We start from the raw sequence: 12,375 nt of genomic DNA on the forward strand, positions 1-12,375 counted from the left end.
AACTTCTGGTTTGCTCAGAAGAGCGTGTTTTTTTTTTCTTTCTGCCAAATCTTTAAAGTTAATCACTCCTGTGTGTTAAAAAGGAGTTAAAAAAAAATTTAAAAAAAAAAAAAAACCTTAACTTGTCTTTTTCCATTTCTTTTTTAGGCTTTTCACCATCCGTATCAAACTGGCAAACGTAATCGCGCCTTTTTTTTTTTTTAGTGGCTCCAGACTGATCCGACAATACTCTGGACTAACTCCATCCTTTGAGTGCCCATTACAAATATTGTAAAATGTTTATATGAACTTCTTTATAAGAGTAAATAACTCCAAGAAAGTTTTTCTTGCTTAATTATCTATGAATTACAGATTTGATTGAACCAAGATAAAACAAATCAAAACTGATTGGCGACTGCAAAGATTAAACTTCGATCCGGTTAGATGAAGTTTTTTCTTTAAGGCCATCTATTTTAATTACTACAAATTGAATTAGGAAAAAAAAAAAGTTTCTAAAAAAGATAAATAGAAAAATTCATACAATATAACACAATCGGAACTAATTTTACAGTAAAAAAAAAAAAAAAAAAAAAAAAAAGACGCATTTAAAGATTTTTAACTTTTTAAATGCAATATATATATATAAAAAAAGAAAGAAAGAAAAAGAAAAACCTTTGGATAAATAGTTAAAACTCCCACCATGTTAAGAATGTTAATTCATTTTTAACATTAACGGAGGTGTTCAGTGTTCACTATTCTGTACCGTGCGCGTTAGTTATATTCCTTTGAAAGTAATCATTTCAAAACGACATACCACATATAAGACATAAGAAAATAAGCGATCGAAAGCGAAAAAAAAAGGAAAAATTTACCTGCAGACATGATACTGGTTCAAAAAAATGGGAGGCAGTCACCCTGAAGGCACTAATGACTCTACCACACCTAAAAGTCTATGTCCAGCTGAAAGAAAATGAAAAAAAAAAAATGGCTCAGCAATAAAGGCGACGGCGAAGGGTAGATTTATTAAAGGTCCAATGGTTAAACAAGTTACTCCTCCTTATGAATGAATGTATATCCAAGAAGAAGCTGATAAGGCAGCCGTCCAGTAGAGTAGTCCAGTTTTTAATGATCGAACTGGTGAGCAGTGGTCTTGGTGAGTGAACTTTATTGAGAGGGAGAAAGAGAGATGAAGGAAGGAGGGAAGGATGGAGATGGCAAGTGCGGTTAAATTGCGGCGGCGGCAACTACATCAAAAAAGAAAGAAAAAATCCTCCTCCCCTTCTCTCCGGCTGCTGAGTAATAGAGAGGGGGAGAAAGAGGAAGAGAGAGAGAGAGAGAGAGAGGATGCAGCAATTGGCAAAGCTCTTCTCGACCCCCCCCCTCTCCACCATGAGTCTGACGTAATGACCACGAAGTATTGATTAAGCAACAGCAATGTCAGGCTATCCTGCGCTTCATCACACACACATACATACATACATCACAAGATAGATTCACTACTGATTATAGGAACATCTTTCGACGGATGGTGAATACACTCATTCCTTCCGTAATTTATTTTGTCAATTTGTTTTGTTTTTAGATGGGGGTTCAATTTCCTACGTAAATTAAAACGCCCTTGAATATATCTACTGGTATAAAATATACTTATGGCAAGCAAGCTACACAAACACTCAGCTGAGTTTGTTGCTTACTTGCCATAAGTATGTAAACACTGACACATAGACGTACCATTTATTTTAGGCACGCATATGAAACTATGACAATCTTCGGATTTATTATATTGACTGAATAGCAAATCAAGACAAAATGTTCAATTTGCGCGCGTGCGTGTGAGAGAGAGAGAGTTGATTTGCTTAGTTCATTTAACATAAAATGATAGGGGGGGAGGGCAGTATATAAAAAAATTAAATAGTATATTGAACACTAACTACCGGCGTTCACCCCACCCCACCCCACCCCTATCCAACTATGTTGTTTCAGTTCACATTAAATAAAGTACATCCGATTACATTTTATAAATTAATAATATAAAATCATGTTTATTCGTTAAATTCTTTGGGGGGGGGGTACAGAAACGATTTTGCAAAAGTCATCTCGTTAAAATACTCGGTGCTAATGCAGATCCGCGCTATTTTTTTTTAAATCGTATTTCCAAGTTTAATTAAAGTTTTATGATAGGCTTCTTTTTTTTTTTATTCAATTGTAAGGTCAAAGTACATAATAGGTACTAAACATCCTCCCCATGTTAAGAATGGCTTTTTAAATAACATTATTTCAGCACGGATCACTCTCTGCATGAATACTAAATACTCTTAACAGTTTCGAGATGGAATTAAACTGAAAATTTAATTTGTACAACTTATGTTGGGGGGTTAGAGAAGGGTGAGGGAGGGAAAGAAACAACATTTTTATTATTTTTTTTATTCATTTAAAAAATAGTTTTAAAAAAAATGAAAGCGAACCCTAGTATGATTAACTCGACAGGATTTTCTAACATGTGTCAAGAAAAATTACAATATTCATTTTGATAATCTTAATATCGAAAGAAACATTCATGGACTTTTTTTTTTTCTTTGAGGACTAATTAAATGGTTAAATTTTCAATTCGTAACTTCGTAAAAAGTGAATTACAACAAAAGGCGCCTTCGGGACAAGATCAAAGTGTAGTATCTGTTCTTCAGATGCTGCAGTGCGGCATCTGAAGAACAGATACTACATTGCTGCACTTCTATTTCTTGTTCTCTTTCGGTGGAGGAGAAATCCTTCACGACTGAGACAATTTTTATTTTTGTACCTTTTCTCCACGTTAAAAAACGACCCTGGTGTCTAACCCTGTCCCGTGGGGAGGCATAGTAAATAGGTACAACAAAAGGCGCCTTCAACAAGTGTCAAGATCAGCAATTCAAAGAAAAAAAAAATAGCGTTGATCAGTAAACGAAATTCGGGTTGGCTTTGTATTGGCAAGATTTCAAGAACAAAATTATAATTTGGGAAGAAATAACTTAATGGGATCTTTTATACGCGAACCATTAAAATAACACGAATTCAGAAATTAAAGATTGCAATAAATTGGTGGTGGGGGAGGGGGCTGATCAAAATCTAAGATAAACAAGCAAGCGATGTTCAAATAAATTTATTGCAAAATATACATTACAAAATAAAAAAAAAACGCATTGTCATATGTGAAAAATAACAAATGATCGCTAATATAAAATACTAACCATAATTTAACCACATATATTTAGAGGGGGGGGGGATAGAGGAAAAAACCAGTCATGAAAATGGAAGCCGGACAGTTTTCATAATTATTAAGGTATAAAAAATTGTTTTAACTTTTACTATTAATGCGATATTAAAATATTTCTATATTAAAAACTTGTTTAATGGCTAATTTTCATAAAATAGGAAATTCGAAGAAAAAAAAAAAAAAGACCATTTGAGATCAATTGGTTTTAGATAAAAACATCTATATTAATAAGATCTTCATGAGAGTATGCCCTTTTCGCGACTTGCACATTGAATTAATTTTAATATTAATGAGATATTAAATATATTTACGCAACAGAGAAACTAAGTTCTTTTAATGATTGCCTCTTGATTCAAAGAAATTTTAGTATCTGTTCTGATATACTGCACTTCTGGATCAGTGAGAAATCTTTCTAGACTGGGGTAATTTTATTCCAGGGATTATCCCTTCATTGAAATTCTAAAATGGCCAATATCTTAGTACAAAGAATGAAACAATAGGGTGCGATTTTAATATTTTCTTAATGCCAGGTAAAATACAGATGGTATTTGAATATTTAAAACTTGGAAAAAAAAACAAACAAAATTTCTTAAACTTGGAATTTTCTTTTAAAAATTTGCGGACAAAAATAAAATATTTCTAACTCGCATATGAAATGACAACTTAAAAATCCAAAAATTCTCATTTAAATGTTACGAAATCTTTACTTCATGACCATTTCTATATGCAATTGTAATTTTATAAATTACAGGTGGGGGGGGTGATTTCGATTCATTAAGTTGCTTCGACATCGAAGTTAAACTACGCGAAATTATAATAAAGTATTTTCAGATGTTTAATTACACATATCCGATTTTATTTGTCTGCTTTTAGTTTCAAATATTCCTTTATTTTTATTCGGAAAATAAATAACTGCTTGTCCACGGTAGATTTTATTATTATAATTAAGGGACACGTGAATGCGCTTGATATTCTAGACAGACTGCAATATTGATCGAAAAAAATTCACCTCTGTTGCCTACAAGTTGTCATGCTCAAATGGTTTACTTTATTTTCATTTTAAATGTCCACAATAAAATGAGAATCTCCCTCCGCGAAAAATAAAAATCATTTTTTGTATTCGAATGTCTTTAAAAATTCGATTTATAACGATAGTCTAGTAATACCGACAATGGTTGGAGACCGGCAATTTCTCCATGATGACCATCCAACCGGCATCTTTCGAGAAACTACTTCGATCGTCGACAGCGGACATTTATTATTCCCGACGCAGACACAAAACACACGATACTATGCTAATTGATAAATGTATAATCGAACAAAAATTCATTTTCTTTTTTTCGTTATTAAACAGTATTTTTTTTTTTTTAAATAAAGTGCAAACTAAAAATCTAATATTGAAGACATTTAGAATTACTTTAAACTAGGATTTTATGAAAAGAGATCAAGTGATATAAAGGTAATACAATTAAAAAATTAGCAGAAAAAAAGATTAATTTCTAATATTAGGAAGAAGGGGAGGGTTAAGAAGCATTAAGCAGGGAAGACCGGTATTATTACTTTAAATATTAAAGAGCAATTATATTTTAAATATGAATCTAGAATCTGATGAAATTTAATATTCAATATTGTTGCAGAGTAAAATAGTAATTTTACACTTTGGTACTTATGCATCTGTTACCGTGCTGAAAGTTATTGAGAAATGCATTCTTAACATGGGAAGGGGAGGGCGTTTTGTAACTATTCTATACTTTCACCTAACAATTTACATAATATCGTAAAGATTGAATTTAACTTGAAAATACGATTTAAAAAATAATGCGCACCGATTTTTATTGCGTATAAGTTTTGGTGTGCATTTTATATATATATATATATATATATATATATATATATATACTAAAAGGCCTTTCCCCATGAGGACATGGGGTCGGTTTATGAGGATAGAATCCAGCTCCTCAAAAAGGAACACTTTGGATCAAAACAAATCAGTTTAAAATTTCGTATCAAACCATACTACACTTCGCTCATGTAAGACATTTAATCGAATCCAAAATTACAGCGTATTTGGGTAAACGAATGTAGAAATAGAATCAAATACCCAAATGGACGTCAGGAATAACGTTAACATTTAGAATCTAGACGATCTTCATTTTTCTAATGAAATATTGAGAAATTAATCAGATTTTTTTAAAGTGACATGAAATAAATTAAAACACATTGCAAAAGTGAAGGTGGAAGAGGTCTTTAAAAAGTATCTCAACCACAAAGGGGGGGGTATTTATCGCACAAGCTGATAAAAGTTATATTAAAGCAGTATCTAAAGGAGAAAATAAATTAGATTATATGTTAAAATATGAATTTATTTAAAATAAAACAAATCAGATTAACGTATCGCTCATTAGACGGTTCATCGCTCAAATTAATTGCGTTCAAAACTTGAATTGCGATGCGACAAACAATGGTTTAAAAAACCTCGACCGGGCGGAAAGGGACGTGAAGAAACATTTCAAGAAAACGAAGTAGATTTACTTCAAAAAAAAAAAAAAAAAAAAAAAATTAAATTACGGCAAGTAAATGAATTCAGACATTTTCTTAAATACTAACAAATGGAGTTCATGCAAGTTTTCAGTGAAAACGGATAGAATGACAAGGTAAAGCAAACGTGCATTAAATATTAGCAAGTTTTGTTTTTTTGTTAATTCAGTTAAAAAGGACTATAAGTATATAAAGTTCCATACTTGAAGTTCAAACCGGAGTTACCTCGACAATAAAAAGTTTAAAAGAAAAATGTAATTTTATATTTAAAAAGAACGTTTTTATTAATATATGGAGGACGTTTCTTATGGATGCATTTTTCAAGCGTATATAATATTTAATCAAGTATCATAAAAGTGAATGTAGAAATTCTCCATTCATGAAAACCTTAAGAGGTATATAAAAAAAAAAAACGCGGCAAAAAGTTAAAAATATAAAAACCGTAACAAAATATTTAAAGTAAGATAAATTAAGTAAATATGTATGAGTGTAGCTTTGAGATCGCATCGAATATTTACATTAAAACTGAGAATAAATAAAACATGGAAAAATAGATTGAAGACTGGGCGCGAAACCAAAAAAGCAAGACAAAAAAGATGATCAATTCAAGAGATCAACTACCCATTATGAAGGACAAAATTAAGGAAAATTACTGAACACTTACTGCCACAAATTTAAAAAACAATAACAAGAAAACGATTATCTTTACGATAGAGGTTAAATTAAAACTAGATAATAGTTATATATACACAAAAAAAATGATTTGAAATAACAAACCTCCACAATACCTGTCACAGGTTGTAGCGAGGGAGTTAAATGCGCTCGACTTGCATAGAAGAGCTGACGTCAGTGCCTGTTGTTGATTGGTCAACGCTGAACAGAGTCGGGCGCTGATTGGTTAATTCTATACGAGAACTAAATTCAAAATGCCGGCTGCTAAATTATACTGATGATGATTCTATTTGTAGATGGTGATGATTATACGCTGCGACTACAGACCGTAAAGTGTGATGGCGTGGAGGATTATCTATTTTTATCTTGATATATATAATGATAGATAAATAAAATAAACAATTTAAGGGTGACTAGTCCAGCTTCAAAGAAAGACATGCAAGTTGCGCAACACTGGAGTGGACTGGATCGCCATGCTGCTCGACGACTTAAAGGAATTTTCATGGTCAAGAAATTACCTAAAGCAACAAAAAACCAACACCAGTTTAGTCGCCTCTAATTAGTTGAAAAAATATTTTCATTTTATAATGAGGTGACTGATGCTGATCAAATGTTAATAATTATGGCTAGCATTCTATTCAAGTTTCTTTATTTTACCACAAACATAATGTCAGTATTTACTTGTCTCCACATGAGGGCAGAGTTCGACAATGTCAGGAAAATCCAGCTCCCATAAGGGAAACTTTAGATACGGCAAAAATTAGGATTGCCTCAGTTTTGAAGGATTTCTCCGTCACTGACAGAGTAACAGAAGAGATGAAATGTAGTATCGAAATAAGATACATGACAATAAAAAGGAAAAAAAATTAAGATAGCCAGAAAAATGGAGCATTAGGCTGAGAGAAAAATAAAAAAAATTCCTCAACCCCAGAAGAATCTCCCTCAAACCACACAGAAGCTATAATTATACTAGGTCTACGACGACACGAATGAATAGTTAAACACTATCGGTATTTATGCAGAGAAGGTACCCTGCTATTTTTTTATATAGTGTTTTAAATTAAACTCAACTTTTACGATATATTTATTAAATTGTTAGGTGAAAGTACAGAATAGTTACAAAACACGCTTCCCAAGTTAATAGGTTTCTAAATAACGTTACCTTCTCTGCATAAGTAGTGCCTGAACTTCTAATTAATGGACTAAAAAGATGTAAGAGATTAGTTTTGTTTGGAATTTTAGTCAAATTGAATCCATTGACTACTTAATATTTGACCAAAAGCAAAAGATGTAGTATCTGTTCTGATACTACATTTCGTTTTTTGTCTAAGGAGAAATATTGAAGCAATTCTCATCTTTGTACCAATCCAGACTGTGTTTTGGATTTTCTTTATACTAAACACCGACCTCGTCTGACTGCCCTCGTGGGGAGGCAAGTATTAAGGCCTACTTAATTGTCAAATAAAAATATTTAACTATTTTATTTCAATGGAATCAATGAATTCGGGAATCAATCATCACCAGAAATTGCTGGTTACAAAAGATACAATAACATTTTGCAGTGAAATATACCGGCTTGTGCAGAGGAACCACTTATGGCAACCGGCAGCTTTTAAACACGAGAGTGTTTTTTCTTATGTATTTTCCCCCCTCGCCATTCTTTTCCAAATGGCGCCAAAAAGAAAAAAAAAAAAAAAAAATGAGCCCGTCAGAATTTTTTCTTATTTATGGAAGATTTCAGCTTTACGGCAGCTGGAATTGAAACATTATCCTAACTAGATTAGTTTTATAACATTTTGGTTTAATTAATAATTTAATGACAAATTAGTAATAATACAAACTCATTATTAAAACCAAACTGATAAAAAAATAGTTTAGTTTAAAATACAGTAGTTTCTTAAAGCTGACATCTCCTCAGGATAACCTTTTTAAAAATTATTTTTAATCGCTCCTCCTCTCCTATAATAAATTTCCAATTTCATTTATCTGCTAATAGTCAATTATACGCTCTTTTTGGATTCCAGTTTTTGCTTCGCCAACGATGATATTGACCAGCAAGATATGGTCCCTTCCTATTAAAGATTAGTAGAATAACAGCATTTTTTGGCGTATTTTTTATGAGAGTACCTAGCGTAGTATGAACACCCCAACATCCCCATGTTAAGAACAGCTTTCGGAATAAACACCCCCAATCTTGAAAATTGTTCTTAACATGGGGAGGCTGGGGGGGGGTATTTCCGAAAGCCGTTCTTAACATGAGGAGGTTGGTTGGTTGGTACTACGTTGGGTATTCTAAAAAAAAAAAATTTTTTAGTAAATTTTTAATTGAAAAATTGTTTTTTTTTTATCAAATATTAAACAACATTCGTCTGTCAGATTTTTTTTTTTAATAAAATTAAGATTTAAAAAAAATAATGAAAAGCGAATTAGTCTTTTTAAAAAAATGGTCCTTGTGATGTTTTTTTTTTTAATTTATTAAATGTTACTTGAAACTTCAGAAGTTAAAAAGCCTCCTTGTGTTAAGAATGGCTTTCCGGATAAGGTTATTTAGAAAGTCATTCGTAACACAGGGAAATGTGAGGCTTTAAGGAAGAGCCATTCATCAGAAGGGGCCATATCTTGTTTGTCCCTGTGGAGCAGCAGAAACCGGTTAAAAAGAGCCAAGTTTTTATTATAATTTATTTTAATCAAAATTAGCTTGATTCATAAATTATTAAAAATCAAAATAAAACACTGATGAATTAGCCATTCTCAACCTTTTATATTTTTTCAAAAGGAAGATCTTCAGAATTAATTATAGGTTCGGGTGGTAACACGAAAAAGGTCATAAAAATATACTAGTTCCTGTTTACAATGCCTCCCCACGGGACAGAGTTAGACACCAAAGTCGATTTTTAACGTGGATAAAGGAACAAAAATTAAAAATTGTCTCAGTCGTGGAGGACTGGAGGACTTCTTCACTGACAGAGAACAAGAACAAATACTACACTGTGATCTCGGCCCAATACTAGTTTTGGAGAATAAAAAAAATATATATATCTGCACTTGCCACTTCACTTGTCTGCTCACAAGCGCAGCAGCGCCGCCGCACCAGTGTGCCGCAGCCGCACCAAAGTTAAACACAAAAGTTAGAACAAGAAAATAATGGCCGACATGCGACGATCATCTAGGGAGTCTCAATAATCGCTCAAATAAAAACAGTACATACGATTGTGACATTTATTACGTGGGTTTCTATCAGTATTTTGTTTAATTTTCTATTTTTGAAAGATTATCGAGACTCATCAGTTAACCGTCTCGGCGTCTCATATCGATCATTTTTTTCTTCCAAGACTCGACACTATTTGTTTCGAAATAAGGGTTTGTTTTACAATCCACAGAGGTACGAAAAAGTGGTAAAAAGAAACGTGACATATTGGGTTTGGGTGGGTTTCTAACAGTATTTTGTGTATTTTTTTATTTTTAAGTAATTATCAAAACTTTAAATATTTAGGGGTTAATTCGCTGTTATTTTTTTTCTTGTTCTCACCTAGCGATAGACACTATATGATTCTAGAACCAAATAAATGTTTAAAAATGAGTAAAACCACTAAAACGTTTCCAAATAGGTAGAAGAATAACTTATTTTGCCTTTCATAACATTTGTCATATATTTGAATTTTTGACCACTGCTAATAAACTCCAAAATAAACGCTTTAAAATAGGGGTACTTGTGCCTTTATTTTGAAAGCCATTCTTAATATGAGAGGAGGGGTGCTTTGTAACTATTCTGTGTTTCCACTTAATTTAAAAGATATCGTGAAACTGGAATTTAACCTGAAAAAAACTATTTAAAATAGCGCGGTAACAAAAATGCATAAGTACCAAAATAAGTTAAAACTAATTATCTAGGTAGGTTAAAAAGGGTATCTTGCCTTTGGTAACATTTATCATGTATATTTGTTTTTGGTTACCCCGTTTTCGTGTCCATTTTTAAGTTGCACTTTGAATTAGAACAAAAATTAGAATTGCCTTAGTCAAGAAGGAGTTCTCCTTTACTGACAGGACAAAACAGATGAAGTTACCGATACGAAAACGTTATTAATCGTATTTTTAATATGCGCATCAATCTCCGAAACAAATAATTTGCCAGAATCTCTTGAGGGCAATTTTTCCCCCATCCAGAATGACTTTTGGGGGAAGGGGACATATATATCTCCCACATAAAAATGACGACCATGTGCGTAACTTTGTCTCAGGGGCAGGGAAGGAAACAGGACTTCCCAGTGCGACCACTACCACCACTATATTTTATTTTCAAACGTTAAAAAGGAATATAAAAATATGTTCAAATATATTAGTGATTCTGCAGCTTACGGACAATGCTGAAATAACTATTCTTAAGAGACAGAGGGGGGGGGAGACATCTATTAAGTATTCTGTACTTTCGCTTACCCAAGGATACCTAAAAAAATTTTGAAACTCCCTTCTAAAAAAAAATAAATAAATAAAAAATAGAACGGTACGTAAACTGCAGAAGTACCACTATTTAAAAGACACATATTAAAGTTGCTTTTATTTAAGGAATCTGAGATCAGAATAATTCACGGTGGACCTGTACGAGAGTGCCCACCCCCGAAAAATGTGGGGTTTTTTTTTCATCTTTTTAAAACTTTTTTTCGACATTTTTTTTTTTTTTAAATAAATAAACTTGATGATTTTTAAGAAGGGGGTTCACTTTCTCATTCCACCTGACGTACGTACTGTTCCTTTCTTTACCGCAGTATCACGTGATTAGAACCCGTTCTTAAAAGTTAATTTTTTTTTTTTTTCAAAATTTACTTAAATCTGTAATCTATCATAATCATCGGGGGGGGGGGGGGACTTAAAAAAAAAAGGTGAAAAACACGCATGTGGGCAATGTCGTACAGGTCCGCCTAATTTATTAATAATTTCATGAAAGGTGGTGCATTTTAATTATGACAAGTAATGTCACGCGTACTTTTAAACAAATAACTTAACCAAATACATGAACAACGACAAAGAAAACGATCAAAAGTTATGTATTGATGATCGGGTTAAAAGATTATGTCGAATGTTTACATTATAATTGAAACTAACTAAATCAAAAGGGAAAGTAGAGTATGAATGAACCGCGAGATATATATATATATATATATATATATATATATATATATATATATATATATATATATATATATATATATAACAGTTTATCCACGTACAAGCAAAGACTCGATGCCGAGATCAATTAACAATTAGGAACTAAAAAAATAATAAAACGTAAGAAAACGATCAAAATTATGGCCACGAATTCAAAAATAATTACAACTGGTTATCTACGAAGGATGAGTGTTAAATTAAAACTAATTATATTATATAAAAATAATTTTAAAGTAACAAACCTCCACGATACCTGTCAAAGGTTGGAGTTAAATGTGCTCGGCGTCTTGTTTATAAGAGCTGACGTCAGTGCCCACCGCTGATTGGTCGACGCTGAATTAAGTCGGGCGCTGATTGGCTAATTCTATATGAGGACTAAATTTAAAATGCCGGCTGCTAAATTATTATTGATGGTGATGATGCTATTTATGTTGCTGCTGGTGATGATTGTATCCTGCCTACTACAGAAACTATGATGCCGAACAAGTTCATCTCTTTCTTATTTAATGAAATACATAAAATAAACTAACAATTATCCATTTCCCAAAAAATAAAAATAACTTGTCGGCATGCTGTTGCTCTAGCATAATTCAGTTTGCATTTATTTTTCATCTTCAGGAAACTTATCTTTTTACGAAAAAAACAACAACAAAAACAATATCATAAAAAGGCAAAATTGTAAAAGCTGGTCTCATCCAATTGTTAGAAAATATGCAATTACATCTAGCAGTGAATTCAACCAGTATGTGACCATTTTGGCAACCAATGAATCT

General features: G+C 32.2%; 1 protein-coding gene across 7 annotated transcripts in view; it reads right to left on the reverse strand.

Moving 5' to 3' along the window:
- The window catches only part of LOC145280057 (stathmin-like), a 28,721-nt gene extending 16,809 nt beyond the window's left edge, over positions 1-11,912 (reverse strand). For 2 of the 7 annotated variants that reach the window (XM_080131742.1, XM_080131738.1), the window contains exons 1-2: positions 6,545-6,683; positions 852-939 (exon numbers count right to left, since the gene is read on the reverse strand). In XM_080131742.1, coding sequence (XP_079987868.1) covers positions 852-861 — 10 coding nt within the window. In that variant the 5' untranslated portion in view covers positions 862-939; positions 6,545-6,683. Of the gene's footprint in view, positions 1-851; positions 940-6,544; positions 6,777-11,844 lie in introns of those variants that run through there. The other 5 variants (XM_080131739.1, XM_080131743.1, XM_080131741.1 and 2 more) reach the window with 5 other exon arrangements.
- Between the last annotated feature and the right edge of the window lie 463 nt (positions 11,913-12,375).

This window comes from Euprymna scolopes, chromosome 7, assembly GCF_053919585.1.
Source record: "Euprymna scolopes isolate OS-2025 chromosome 7, ASM5391958v1, whole genome shotgun sequence".
In the NCBI taxonomy this organism is placed as follows: Eukaryota; Metazoa; Mollusca; class Cephalopoda; order Sepiida; family Sepiolidae; genus Euprymna; species Euprymna scolopes.